The sequence below is a fragment of the Eschrichtius robustus genome, chromosome 10, assembly GCF_028021215.1.
Source record: "Eschrichtius robustus isolate mEscRob2 chromosome 10, mEscRob2.pri, whole genome shotgun sequence".
In the NCBI taxonomy this organism is placed as follows: Eukaryota; Metazoa; Chordata; class Mammalia; order Artiodactyla; family Eschrichtiidae; genus Eschrichtius; species Eschrichtius robustus.
In genome coordinates this window covers 777,650-791,359 of record NC_090833.1, presented here as the reverse complement: position 1 = coordinate 791,359, position 13,710 = coordinate 777,650, and the positions used below count along the sequence as shown (strand labels likewise).

The 13,710-nt window shown below is 63.5% G+C and overlaps 1 protein-coding gene across 1 annotated transcript; it reads left to right on the top strand.

The window, feature by feature from the left end:
• Positions 1-302: 302 nt before the first annotated feature.
• On the top strand, positions 303-12,848 carry LOC137770799 (endoplasmic reticulum mannosyl-oligosaccharide 1,2-alpha-mannosidase-like). Its single transcript, XM_068553709.1, has 13 exons — positions 303-552; positions 955-1,063; positions 1,769-1,884; positions 3,571-3,725; positions 4,008-4,117; positions 5,121-5,306; positions 6,025-6,173; positions 6,546-6,734; positions 8,863-9,053; positions 9,808-9,928; positions 10,410-10,607; positions 10,692-10,823; positions 11,572-12,848. Exons 1-13 carry the CDS (start codon positions 442-444, stop codon positions 11,773-11,775), a joined length of 1,971 nt encoding a protein of 656 aa, XP_068409810.1. The 5' UTR covers positions 303-441; the 3' UTR covers positions 11,776-12,848.
• The last annotated feature ends 862 nt before the right edge of the window (positions 12,849-13,710 follow it).

The window sequence follows — 13,710 nt, the reverse complement described above, 5'->3', positions numbered from 1 at the left end:
ACACCTGCCCGGTGTCAGCGCCAGCCCGAGAAGGCCCGGCCCATCCCACGGCCCACAGGCCCTGCGGAAGCCGCGCGGGGCCGCAATGACGGGGAAATCCCAGGGGAACCGGCTCGAGCAAAAACCCCTCCGGCTGCACAACCACACCAGCGAGATGTGCTCAGGAGCGAGCAGTGTGGGCGTGACGTCAACGCGCACGGACGGAAGCGCGCCGTGGGACGTAAGCCCGCACGCAGGAGCAGCGACGGCGGGCGCAGGCGCAGTGGGACACCGAGGGCGCGGCAAAGGCGCATTGGCTCAGAGCGATGGGCGGGGAGTTGACGGCGCCGCGATGGCCGCCTACCGGCGTCGGACCTGTCGGACTCACGGCCCAGCTCGGAGCCGGGCCTCCTGACGACGCCGGAGGGCGAGGCTCCCCGGCCCGCTGCCGCTGCCGCTGTCATGTATCCGCCGCCGCCGCTGCCGCCGCGTCGGGACTTCATCTCGGTGACGCTGAGCCCCGGCCGGAGCTACGACGGCGTCCAGGGCCTGAGGCGGCGCTCGTTCTGGCGGGTGAGGGGCGGCCTGGGGGCCTCCCCAGGGCGAGCACACGAACGGGGCCGGCCCCGCGGCTCCCGGGGTCCCGGGCTGCAGGGCCGAGGCGAGGCCGGCGGAGCCTGAGCCAGCACACGCGGGCTGCCGGTCTTTCCCCGCTGCCCACGTGTGAGCCAGAAACGGTCTCCGCGTGGGTTTGCATTCTCCTCGATCGCGGGCCCGTGCGGTGTGTCGTCTGCAGCGGTATCATCCCAGCCTGCGGCCCCTGCCGAGAGGCAACTTCCTCCAGTTCAAAAGCAGCAGATCCCAGGCTGGGCCTCCGGAATTCCTCGTCGTCCCCACGGAGTGTGTCACGGTGGGAGAGATTTCCAGCTGTGCTCTTTTCAGTAAACAGTGTCCCTGTCTGTCTGTCTGTCTCAGAAATGGAAGCAGCTGTCGAGGTTACAGCGGAACGTGGTCCTCTTCCTGCTGGCGTTCCTGATGCTCTGCGGCCTCCTGTCCTACATCAGTGTGGCCGACGAGTGGAAAGGTACCAGCTCCACGATTCCGCAGTGATCCGTGGGGGTCCCTGAGGGCGGGCTAAGCGGCAGCAGCGCGATCTCGCAGCTGCAGGAGGCGTAGACGTCAACACATTGGCAGGAAGTGGAAATACAGAGAAGCCTAGAGTGTTCCCACGCCCCGGCTGGGAGGTGGCTGTTGATTTGAGGTTGTGTGACTGTTTCCCAAATGTCTGCTGTGAGGACCGGCATCTCACCCTCTCTGTCTCACAGTGAGATTCAGGTCCTGAGGCTGAATGCTGAGTCTGAACGCGTTGCGTGAATTTCCTAGCACGCGCTACCGGGGGCTGGGCAGGGCCGGGCAGGGTGCCAGTGAGGAGGTGCAGGGTCCCTTCTGAATTGCTCTAGGATGGCTTCTTTGAGGAGGAAAGCTAAAGAGCCGCTGTAGGTTTGCTCCAGTAAATGGCCCGTGTGCCACCTTGTGCCCTTCCCGAAACGGAAAACATAAAGGCAGAGTAACGGGCATGTGGGTGGGGATAAGGGCAGAAACTGCCAGGTGCTTTGGAAAAGGTGTGATTCCCTGTGGCCGTTCTGGAACTGCTTGAACTGCCCTCTTCGGAGGTCCCACCGCGTCCTTTTACACGGAGTCAAAGCTGTGTGCATGCTGTCTCGAGTGCACGTTGAATGTCCTCCAGGCCTTGTGGCGAATTTGAGATAAAGTAGATTCTCTTGTTTAGCCGTGGGCAGCAGGTCGGCAGAAGGGCCGAAGATGAGACCCGCAAATCCACCCGTCTTGCCAGCTCCTCGGAGAGCAGCTGAGAACCCGGAAACCTTCGCGGGGGCGTCCCCTCAGGTACTTGGAATAAACTCTCCGTGGAGTTGTAACCCGGGCCCGTGCCAGAAGCACTTCGGAACAGTACGTGCTGTTTCAGACAGACTGGGAAGGGTCCTGTTTCTTCCCATTTGTTTGAGGTTCTAACCTCACACTCCTTACTCTGGGCTGGTTGGATGAAGGAGACGGGGGAAAGGAGGAGGGCCATTCTGTCCTTCATCTTCTTTGCGCATCTGCTGTGCCGGATCCTTGGTAGGTGTGAACGAGACCCATCCCTTTTCTGTGGGAGGTACTGACGGGGGACGCTCAGGCGGGCGCTCCGCTCTGGACCTGCCCAGACCGAGTTGCTGGGGGCCCGAGCGTCAGTCGGGGCCTGGGGGAGAGGGTTGGGAGTACGCAGAGAGGGGGAGGGAGGGGCGAGGCCTCGTCCTGGGGCGCTTCCGGGGACGGGGGGAGGACGTGGAGACTAGAGGGCAGTCTGGGCAGCCAGAGAGCCAGGGAAAGTCCCCTGCAAAGGGCGGTGGCTCCAGGGGGCACGGCCTTGGAGAACCCGGGGTGCTCTGCACCTGGGGACACCCTCCACTGCGGGTTGGGGTGTCCGTCCATATGCGCCGAGGGCCCCCCAGGGAGAGGATCCTGGGACAGGTGCCGGCCTCACACCCCTGCAGGGCTGCCCCGGGGAGAGACAGGCGGCCGTTCTCCCCATGTCTTACTGGAGGGTCTGTGGGTGAAAGAGGGAATTTCTCCCTTTGGAGCCGTGAGCATCCTTTCTTCCACTTCTGTGGCTGCTCTTTTGCCTGTTGACCTTCAGAGTCCTGTGAGAGCAGAACGCGGCACATTCCCCACTGAGAGACACCTTCCCACACCTCAGCGTCCACGACCCCGTCTCTGGTGTCTAGGAGGGGCTGGAGGTGAGGGGCTGAACACCCGTGTCTCCTCTGGCACAAGTCCTGGGGCCGCTGTGCACCTGAAGGCCTCTCGGACCTTCTCTTCCGCTCAGACGCCAGCACTCGTCCCCAGGACCTGTTTGAGCGATGCAGCTTTGTTTCGGCCAGACCTGCGCTCTTGACCCGGGGGGCCCAGCTTGGTGGGGTTTGAATCCTTGGAAGGAGAATGTCTTCCGGGATCCTCCAGCAAGGTTTCCACGGATGCTGAAAAGCAGAGACTTTTCCATTCACAAGTCAGCGTCCTCACGTCCTGGAGGAGTTGCCAGCCACGCGCACTGTTGAGGGCTGGCTGGGAGCCAGGAGGGGCGCCGCCCTCCCCGCAGCGCTCTGTCACTGACCGGCCACCTCTGCCACACCCTTCCGAGGAGGGAGCTGGGGAGTCCGGGCGCGGGCCTGCGACAGTGCCGTCTGCGGCTCCGTCCGTGGGGCCGTGCTGGCTCTCACCCTGCCGGCCCTGCTACCCTTAGGGTCTGACAGCCGGAAACGTCCCTGCCAGGGGCTTAACCCGCTGTCCAGGGTGACACTCGCCCGTTGGCAGAGCCTCCATCCGGGTGGTCAGGGCCAGGAGCTGGCGAGGAAGGGGCTCCTCCCGGAGCTGCCTGTCGTAGGAAAAATGAAAATAATTTCCTGTGGGAATTGCAGCCGCTCCGCGAGTCCACAGCGCTCCCTGTGCGGGGCCGCGTCAGATGGGGGGCAGCGTCCCAGATGGACGATGGAATCATTTCACGAGTGACTCTTGTCTCTTCTTGTCTCTGCCCAGAAGCCTCCAAGGCATTTCCGACGGGGACCCCCCAACCTGCAGATTAGAGCCCCCGATGGAGACGCCAAGGACAGGAGGCAGGAAGAGGCCCAGAGGAGGGCAGAGGCGGTGGGCCAGGCTCCCCGGGAAGACGACGCGCAGGGAAGCCGCGTCAGGTACCGGCAGCAGCAGAGACGGGCTGAATGGGGGCGCAGAGGCCGTCGGGGTCTCTGTGGTGTTTCTTTCCCTGAACAACAAAGAGAACCAGCCTGACGCGTAATGGCCTTCTCGTTCCTGTTCCTCGCAGACAGCGTGTGCCCCGTGGGGGGTGGGAGGGCGGGGCAGGGCCCCCCGCGTGGAGGCCGAGTCTGAGCCCAGCTAGGCTGTGACCTCGACCTCGACCTCGGGCGTCAGCACCTCTGCCCGGGGTCTGAGCGCTCTCCCTCCTCCCTCTCCAGCCGGAGGGGCACAGGGCCCGAACCAGAGCAGGGCACCCAGCTGCCTCTGAGAAAGGCAGAGGCCCCCGCCAGGCCTTCCCCGCAGGCCCTCAGGACGAGGAACAGTCCAGGTGAGGTCCCGCCTGCGCCCTCTCTGGCCTGCCCCGGGCACTCTGAGGGAGGGGGCGTGTGGACACGCACAGGAGCGGCGGGGCGGCGGGGGGCTCCTGCCGTCCCTCCGAGCGCTGCTCAGCCTTGGACACCCAGGTGCAGGGACGCGCGGGTCTCGGGGTCAGGCACCCCTTGGAGCTCTGGTGACGACGTGGGGCTCCTTGGCAGCTGTCGTCCCGTGTCCGGCGCTGCAGCCGCACAGGAACGTGTGTGCGGGAGGCACGTTTCCCGCCTGTGTCCGGGCAGCCAGGGGCCTGGGGGCTGCGGTCCTCATGTCGCCCCTTGAGGGGTCAGTCTGTCCTGTTTCCATTCCACGGACAGGAGAACTGAGTCTGGGTCGCCGCCGGGACCCTCTGCTCTCAGTGCTGGAGCCCCCAGGGAGGACAGGAGAGCCCGGAGTGGGGACACGGGGCGGCCGTGTGGGGTTAGAAATGGACGGCAGAGCCGTGGGTGTCGACACTGACGGGACGTGTGGTGAAGCCGTGGGCACACGTGTTCCCCTGCGCGGTAGCCCCGTGTGTGCTCGTGGTCCCCCCACGTGTGGCGGGAAGCTGCCTCTGGACGCACCCCGAGGGCGCCCTGGGGAGTGTCTGAGCGGCCTTGGCGGTGTCTTCTCCCCGTTTTGTCCCCTTTGGAAGTGCCCGCAGCTGATCGGGCAGGACGCGGCACCGCCAGACGAGGTATTCTTGTCCGGGTCACCAGCGCCTGTCACGTTTGATGTCCCCAAACCAGACTGCACGTCGCAGCCGTAGTGGTCCTGCGGCCTCCGATCCTTTGCGAGTGGCCACTGCCCCCCGGAGGGTGGTCCCCGCTGGGCCCTGGTGGAGGCGGATGGGCCTGGGCCAGGCAGCGGTCCTGCGCAGACCTTCACTGCAGCCCACGGTACCCCACGTCAGCCTCACTCGCCGTGGGGCCGCAGGACAGCTCTGTCCGGGCGCCCACGCCCCGTTTCCCTCCTCGCAGCCTCGCAGAACGAGCGCCAGAAGGCCGTGGTCGCCGCCTTCCGCCACGCGTGGGCCGGATACCGCAAGTTCGCCTGGGGCCACGACGAGCTGAAGCCCGTGTCCAAGTCCTTCAGCGAGTGGTTCGGCCTCGGCCTCACGCTGATCGACGCCCTGGACACCATGTGGATTTTGGGTCTGAAGAAAGGTATCTGCTCGTCCCTACCACGGGGGCCGAGCTCTCGTGCGTTACCCTCGGGCCCGAGCGGGCCTGGCCCGGGAGGTGTCCACGCGCTGTGTCCCGCTGGGCTGCGCCTCCCCTCGTCCTGGGTGCCAGGGTGGCCGTGCTGGCCGTGGGCAGTTCCTTTGTCCCCTCGTCCAGGCACCCAGGGGATGCTCAGGACAGGCGTCCCCTGCGCCCCCTGCCGAGAGCTGAGTGAGGCTGTAGGTGGGCTTCCAGGGGCGTTCCCAGCCCGTGTTTCTGTTGCAGTCAGGCGGGGCCCGGTGGTGGGAGGTGACACGTGATCCGACGGAGCCGCCAGCGCCCCGAATCTCTCCCTAATGTCCTCCTGTGCCGCGCAGACGGGGCTAAGTTGGGATGGTGTGTCTCTAGGTGTTTCTAAACTGGCATTTTAAACATCTGCTTTAAGTCTTCTGATTGGGCTGAAGACCGCCTGCCACTCACCCTCGTGGTCCTCTGTAGCGTGGCTGTGATTGTCGAGCACTTGACCTCGTGCTGCATGGCCTTCCCCCAGCTGCACACTGGCTCGATTTTTTTTGCGGGATTGGAAGCCTTCAGGGTCCCCTCTTGCACTAGGAAGTGACGTTGAAACCCTGCAGGGGATGCATGTGGCCCCAGAGGGAGCAGTCAGGGAAATGCTTGGACTGTTAATTTGTTCCTGTATCTCTACTGTTTCACGTGATAGAATTTGAAGAAGCCAGGAAGTGGGTCTCCCAGAGGTTATTGTTTCAGAAAAATGTGGACGTTAACCTGTTTGAGAGCACCATCCGGATCCTGGGGGGTCTTCTGAGCGCCTTCCACTTGTCCGGGGATGTCCTCTTTCTGAAAAAGGCTGTGAGTGTCCCGGCACCAGGTCGGCTCACGTCCTGGGGGCACTGGGGTCTCGAGTGCTGCACGGTCGGTCCTTTACTCGTGGGATCGGGGTGGGGAGGCGTTTGTTTGCAGTCTGCTCTTCCCTCCACGCACTCGAGTCTGTTTCCGTGCACGTGCGTGGCTGAAGCGGCCCTGCCGCCTGCAGGCATGGTCATTCAGAGCTGGTTGAGTCCAGCTCGGCTTTTGCAGCTCTTCAGGGGTGGGGCCATGTGAAGCCAGCAAACTCATCTCTCCACTGGATTAGATGGAAACGGGTGACGGGTTAGTGTCATGCCATGGAGACAGGCCGCTCTGGGACAGGAATCATTGACTCATCGCTGTGTTGTGTATCAGGAGGATTTTGGAAATCGGTTAATGCCTGCGTTCCAAACACCCTCTAAGATTCCGTACTCCGACGTAAACATCGGCACTGGAGTTGCCCACCCACCGCGTTGGACCTCTGACAGCACGGTGGCCGAGGTGACAAGCATTCAGCTGGAGTTCCGAGAGCTCTCTCGTCTCACGGGAGTTACGAAATTTCAGGTACGGGGGGGCTGTGCTTCCAGCTGGAGCGGGTGTGCAGCGGGCTGTCTCTGGTTCAGTGGGGCAGGTGCAGGTCTGTGTGGCCATCGATCCTGGGCCATGAGACCAGTGTTGTTTTCGGTTTTGTCCCACATTTTTCCTGGTGAATCCCGTTATCTCGTGATATCAGAGGTGCAGGCATGAAAGGCATTGACTGGAGGGTGAGTCCTCTGCCCGGCCCCACCCCCGTGCAGCCCCGTGTCCTTAGGGTCCTGGCAGTGGACGTCTTGTCGTGCGGTGCTCTGTGTGGCCCCGGGTCCACCTGCTGTTGTCCGGGGCTCTCCTGAGCCAGTGAGGGCGGCCGGCTCCGTCGTGGCTGCTGCCGTGGGATGTGTGGAGTCACCGGGTTGTGTAGCCAGTTCAGTGCAGATGACATTGGGGTCACCCCAGCTGTGGCACCTGGACTGTGCCCACGCACGTGTCTGTCCTGGGTGGGCGGCTGGAGCGGTGTTGCTGGTGTGGCTGCTGCTGTGTGGCGGGACCAGCTGGTGCACGTGGAGGGCTGACGCTGACGCGTGTTTTTTGTTTTTGGCTCTCCATACGTTATTGCCTCCAGCAGTGTCTGCTCGCCCTCCTTAGGCAGGGCCCCGCCTGTGCACGATGTTTCTGCTTGTGGGCCTTCCTCTCAGGTTGATTCTATTTCTTCAGCTTTTCTTCTCCCCCCCTTTTTTTTTTTTTAAAGATTTATTTATTGATTGATTGCTATGTTGGGTCTTCGTTTCTGTGTGAGGGCTTTCTCTAGTTGCGGCAAGTGGGGGCCACTCTTCATCGCGGTGCGCGGGCCTCTCATTATTGCGGCCTCTCTTGTTGCGGGGCACAGGCTCCAGACGCGCAGGCTCAGTAGTTGTGGCTCACGGGCCCAGTTGCTCTGCGGCATGTGGGATCTTCCCAGACCAGGGCTCGAACCTGTGTCCCCTGCATTAGCAGGCAGATTCTCAACCACTGCGCCACCAGGGAAGCCCCCTTTTTTTTTAAAGATGGCATTTTATTTTTATTTATTTTTAAATTAATTAATTATTTTTGGCTGCATTGGGTCTTCGTAGCAGTGCGTGGGCTTCTTATTGTGGGGGCTTCTCTTGTTGCAGAGCATGGGTTCTAGGTGTGCAGGCTTCAGTAGTTGTGGTTCCAGGGCTCAGTAGTTGTGGCGCACGGGCTCTAGAGCACAGACTCAGTAGGTGTGGCGCACGGGCTTAGTTGCTCCGCGGCATGTGGGATCTTCCCGGACCAGGGCTCAAACCCGTGTCCCCTGCATTGGTAGGCGGATTCTTAACCACTGTGCCACCAGAGATGCCCTCCCTTTTGTTTTTAATTGAGATTTAGTTTATATATTGAGAAATCCTGTCTTTTGTGTACATTGCGTGTACTCACGTGTTTGTGACCGTCATCATTATGTAATTCCAGAACAATTCCCTCACCCAGATTGAACCCAGCACTGTTTGCCGACCCCCCTTGGCAGCCTCACAGGGCTGGGCTCTGGCACGGGCCCCATTCTGGACAGTTCGTGTCCCTCCTGCAGTGGCTGCAGTCTGGGCGTTGAGTGAGAGTGCAGTCCTCAAGGTTGCAGGACTGGTCAGAATCCTTCCTTTCCGAGCGCAGACAGGCTTTATCGTGTGGGTTGACCGCGTGTCTAGACGGTCACCTGCTGAGCTTTGGCCTGTGTCCCACTGGGGATCTTGACAACACGGCTCCTGTCGCGTCCCGTCCTGCACAGACGTCCTCGTGTGTTGTCCAGCCATACTTGTACCTCTTAGTGGGTGTGTGATTGTGTCTTGCTGGATTGATTTTTCTGACAATCAGTGGTTCGTCTTCTGGGTTTGCGTGTTGGGGTGCTGTGTATCTTCTGTGTATAAGTGCGTCGTCATGTCCCTTGCCCATCAGTGGACTGAAGGAGTTGTGTGCACGTTGTCAGGATGCATACATGCGCTATGGTGGCCACTTGCTCCTAAGATGTCCCCCAAGGGTGGGGGCTGAGAACCGTGGCGAGGGTGGGTTCAGCCCTGTGGTCTCGCCCGTCGGGGCGGCAGCGTCCAAGGAGCGCAGCCCTCTGTGCAGCCCGCCCTGCTCACTGCCCTGCCCTCCTCTGCCCCAGGAGGCCGTAGAGGAGGTGACCAGGCGCGTGCACTCCCTGCGCGGGAAGAAGGACGGGCTGGTGCCCATGTTCATCAACACCAACAGCGGGCTCTTCACCCACCTGGGCGTGTTCACCCTGGGCGCCAGGGCCGACAGCTACTACGAGTACCTGCTGAAGCAGTGGATCCAGGGGGGGAAGAAGGAGACACAGTGAGGCCCATTTCTCTGCCCTCGGGGCGGGCCCCAGCTCTCGGGGTGGGGGGAACCGGCAGCCGCGCCAGCCGGGGCCGGGCCCCTCCGCGGGGCGGGTGTCTCCTCACAGCCTGTGTGCCGAGCCAGGGCCCGGCCGGCCGCCGGGGTCCACGGCTCGCCAGTGCCGGGCAGCCGGGGTCTTCCTCGGGCCTGTGGCCGCCCCTCTGCCCGTCCGCTCCCGCGGCAGGCGGCCAGGGCCGCCTGGGCCTCCTCGAGCTCAGTGCCCTGACCCTGAAAACGCACGCTTTCCCGGGGAGCGGCGCTAGCTCCTCGTCCAGCTTAGAAAATAGAGATGAACCCTCACGAGGGTGCTGGGATCGCCTCAAGTCTCAGGCCAGGGGTGACAGTGACCCAGAATCAGGGGCAGGGGCAGCTCCAGGCCATCACCCACGGGTGAGACGAGGGTGTCACCAACTGGGGAGCTTGCGGGCTGGTTCAGAGAACCGGGGTGGGCGCGTCGGGGCCAGGGGCTCGGCAGAGACTGGTCTCTGGTGGCCCCTTGGGGCTGGTGGGGAGGCACGGGCCCTGGTGAGGGGCGGGGGCAGAAGCCCACGGGGCTGGCACGGGCCTCCACGCGGAGACTGGCGGGGCGCCACCCCAGACAGGGCAGCCGCGAGAATGGGGACGGGAGCTCAGGGTCGTGCCCTTTCCCGGAACACGGGGGCTGTGCGCCCGCCTGGCCCGAGCACACGGGCCCCGCTGGTCTGCACAGGCTGCTGGAAGACTACCTCGAAGCCGTGGAGGGAATCAAAAAGCACCTGCTGCACAGATCTGAACCCGGCAAGCTGACCTTCGTGGGGGAACTCGCGCACGGCCGCTTCAGCGCCAAGATGGTGAGCACGAGCGTGGTCTGACGCGGCCTAGCGGGGTCTTGGGGCTCCACCCTTTGTCCTTGACATCTGATGGCTCGTGACAGGGGGAGCTGAGGTCTGTGTGGTGCCGGGGCCCGTCCCGTGCTCCAAGCCCCGCCTTCCATGCTCGGGGAGCCCCGCCTTCCATGCTCGGGGGAGCCCCGCCCCCAGCTCTCCCTCCCCCTGTCCTCCTGCAGCTGGTGCTCCTTCGGCCCTCTGGGGCAGGAGGTGAGGGAGACCCGGGTCAGCATGTGCTCCCCGGGAGGTGGCGGTCCTTCTAGCAGCTTCTGCCCTGAGCGCGTGGGGCCCCCGGTGTGTGGCCTGCAGTTCAGTCCCCTGTTGGAGCCCTGCCGGCACTCAGGCCTGTTGGCTCCTGGGAACATGGGAGGCCTGATAACGCTGGACCCGTGTGGAACCCGTGAGGCCGCAGGTCCACGGTGGTGAGGTGACCCTCTGATTCCAGGACCACCTGGTGTGCTTCCTGCCAGGGACGCTAGCTCTGGGCGCCCACCACGGCCTGCCTGCCGACCACATGGAGCTGGCCCGGGCGCTCATGGACACCTGCTACCAGATGAACCGTCAGATGGAGACGGGGCTGAGCCCCGAGATCGTGCACTTCAACCTGCACCCCCAGAAGTCCCGTAAGGACGTGCAGGTCAAGGTGAGCCATGCTGGGGCCTTGGGGCCCGGCGGCGCCAGGGCAGGGGCGTGGCAAGGCTAATCCTGAGCCCGCGTTCCTCCCCAGGCGGCCGACAGACACAACCTGCTGCGGCCCGAGACGGTGGAGAGCTTGTTCTATCTGTACCGCCTCACGGGCGACCGCAAGTACCAGGACTGGGGCTGGGAGCTCCTGCGAAGCTTCAACACGTACACGAGGGTGAGGGCCCGCCCGCCGCCTGGTCCTCGTCCCCAGCTCCTCACCGTCACCTGCCAGGTGGCTGGATGGGGGAGGCCCCACCCTGGTCGCGAGGGCCCAGCTGCCTAGCACTGCCCTCGAGGTGTATATGACCAGGGGGCCATGGCATCCCTCCTTCCTGTCTCGGGGGGGCCAGCCTGTGTGGGGAGGGTCCCTGCCGTGGCCCGAGGTGCACAGAGCGTGTCCCTCCGGGGTTGTCTGTGTGGCCTGGGCAGCACTTTCCCACCCAGAGGTGACTTCCGGGCCGCTACTCCCCAGGACGGGTGCCGTGACCACCACCACCCTCGCTGTGCTCAGGCCCAGCCGCTCATCGTACAGCCGGGGCCATGGCTCAGAGAAGGTCCCGCCCTGCCCAGGGCCCACTGCCCACCCCAGCAGAACGGAGACTTGATCTTTGCCCTGTGGCACGTGAGGTGCTGGGTTGTACACCCCTCGGGTGACCTCAGGGCTTTTGCAAGACCTGTACAGGTTCTGGAGGTCGCACTTTCCAGCTGGTCACTTGCAGGCTGCTGGCATCGCCCAGGGGGTCCCTGGAGGAACCAGGGCGGCCAGTCCCCTTGTGGGCCTTGGGGTCCTCACCGCCCCAGACCCTGCCCTGGGGGGCCGTGTGTGCTGCGGTGGGGCAGGGTCTCGGGAGGGTGCCTCTAGCCTGCAGCCCTTGAAAGGGCTGAGCCTGCATCGTGACGCTGTGGCCTCGGCTCTCGTGCAGGTCCCCTCTGGCGGCTATTCTTCCATCAGCAACGTCCAGGACCCCCGCAATCCCCAGCCCAGGGACAAGATGGAGAGCTTCTTTCTGGGGGAGACGCTCAAGTACCTGTATCTGCTCTTCTCTGACGACCCAGACCTGCTCAGCTTGGACACTTACGTGTTCAACACGGAGGCTCACCCCCTGCCCATCTGGGCCCCCTCCTAGGGCGGGACGGCTCCCAAGTGGGTGCTGCCCGGGGGACTGATGAGTCCTGTCATCGAGGGTGCCTGTCGGCAAGACCCTGGCCCTGACCTTGGCTGTGTGGTGTCTACCCAGCCGGCTGGACGTGCTCCAGGCCGGGCTGATGACAGAGGCCAGCGGCAACTGGGCCAGGACGTTTCGGGGCCTCATAGCTGCTTGGGGTGGCCGCTGGGCTTCTGGTGCTCTGCCACTGGTTCTGGGCTCCTTGCCTGGTTCTCATCGGGGCACCGTTAGGCACACGTAGGAATAAATCAGCGCTGTGATTTAGGGAGGTCCCGTCCACCCAGGGAGCCTCTTCCTTCTTCCTGAGAAAATCAAATCGTGACTACATTCCTGAAACCTAAATGCCCTCCTGCTGGCCGTGCAGGGCTTCCTAGGGGTCCTGGGCCCTCTGGTCACCCTGGGCCACACTGGGTCCCCAGAGACCATGATGAGATCAGAGGTGCTGCCGGGACAGCCTGGGTACAGCTCAGCCTCGGGGCCTCACAGCCTGTGAACACGCCCCAACCCGGGGCTCTCAGGGCATCTGTGGCCTCATGGGGATCCGGGCCCCTGGCTGGCTGTGGTGGTTACACGTTGGATTCAGGGATCCTCCCCTTGCCCTTGCCGGGGCTGGGTGGGCAAGTTCACTGGCTCCCAGGCCAGCCCTGATTGATGGACTTTTCAGTGGCGATAAAAGTACATTTGTTCTAACTGGCACCCGCTGTGTCTTTGTTTCTGGAATCGCAACTGTGAAATAGGGTCGGCAGGGGCAGTGTTTGTTTGGGTCAGGTCTGACATGTGTCCAGAGGTCAGCTTTGCCCCTGCCCCTGGGGGGGAGATTTGGGAGTGTCAACTCCACGGGGCAGGTGCTGGCCACAGTGGCGCCCAGGGTGAGAGTATGCCTGTGACGGTTGCTGGTGCCAGTGAGCATGGCAGGCTCCACCTGCTCTGCCCGCTTCTCTGGTGTGTGGGGTGTCCGCACCTGGGGTTCCTTCTCAGGGTGCCTGGTCGCCCTATCTCATTCCTTTTTTAAAAAATAAATTTATTTTATTTAATTTTGGCTGCATTGGGTCTTCGTTGCGGTGCGCGGGCTTCTCACCGCGGTGGCTTCTCTTGTTGCGGAGCAGGGGCTCTAGGTGTGCGGGCTCAGTAGTTGTGGCTCACGGGCTCTAGAGCACAGGCTCAGTAGTTGTGGCGCACGGGCTTAGCTGCTCCGCAGCATGTGGGATCTTCCCGGACCAGGGCTCAAACCCATGTCCCCTGCCTTGGCAGGCAAATTCCTAACCACCACACCACCAGGGAAGCCCTCATTCCTTGTCTTTAGCCAGCAGCGCCCATGCCTTAGGGCTGACCCCCGGGGTGGCTTTCCAGAGAGGAGCCAGGATCCTGGGCCTCGGCTGGCCCTAGCTCCCAGGCCCTGGTGACCTTGTAGGACAGGCCAGCCCTTTCTCCGTGTTAAATGTGAGGAGACATCGTTATTCCTAGAAGCCTCTACACAGGCGCCAGACCCGGGGTCAGGCAGGGCCTGGCCTGCTGCTGTGGCCCCGCCTCCGCTCGCACCTTCTGCGCTCACCCTCAGGGCTGCCGCCCTCCACTTGCCCACGGGCCCTGCAGGTTCCGTGCCCGGCAGGTGTGCGGGGCCTGTGTCTCAGTCGGCCCCTTGCCCTGCCTCTCACGGTCTGTCTGCCTGCCTGGCAGGACCTCCCCAGCTGGAGGGCGCGCTGTGCTCCGTCGCTGCCCCGCCCCCCACACCCCAGCGCAGGAGCCTCTTGGGCAGCAGGGTTCCCACACGGTGGGGCCTGAGTCCGCTGAGTGAAGCAGACTGTCCCCCCGCCCCCGCCCAGGCCTGGCCCCAAGCAGTGGGACTTGGGGGCCGCAGGGCTCCCCAGACAGACACTACAGTGGTTGGGGACGAAG

What these genes read in the sequence shown, in the direction of transcription:
- LOC137770799 (XM_068553709.1), top strand. Translation starts at nt 442, where the DNA reads ATGTATCCGCCGCCGCCGCTGCCGCCGCGTCGGGACTTCATCTCGGTG. An exon ending in GGCGGCGCTCGTTCTGGCGG is followed by an intron (nt 553 to 954) that starts GTGAGGGGCGGC and finishes TGTCTGTCTCAG; the next exon opens with AAATGGAAGCAGCTGTCGAG. An exon ending in TCCTCTTTCTGAAAAAGGCT is followed by an intron (nt 6,174 to 6,545) that starts GTGAGTGTCCCG and finishes GTTGTGTATCAG; the next exon opens with GAGGATTTTGGAAATCGGTT.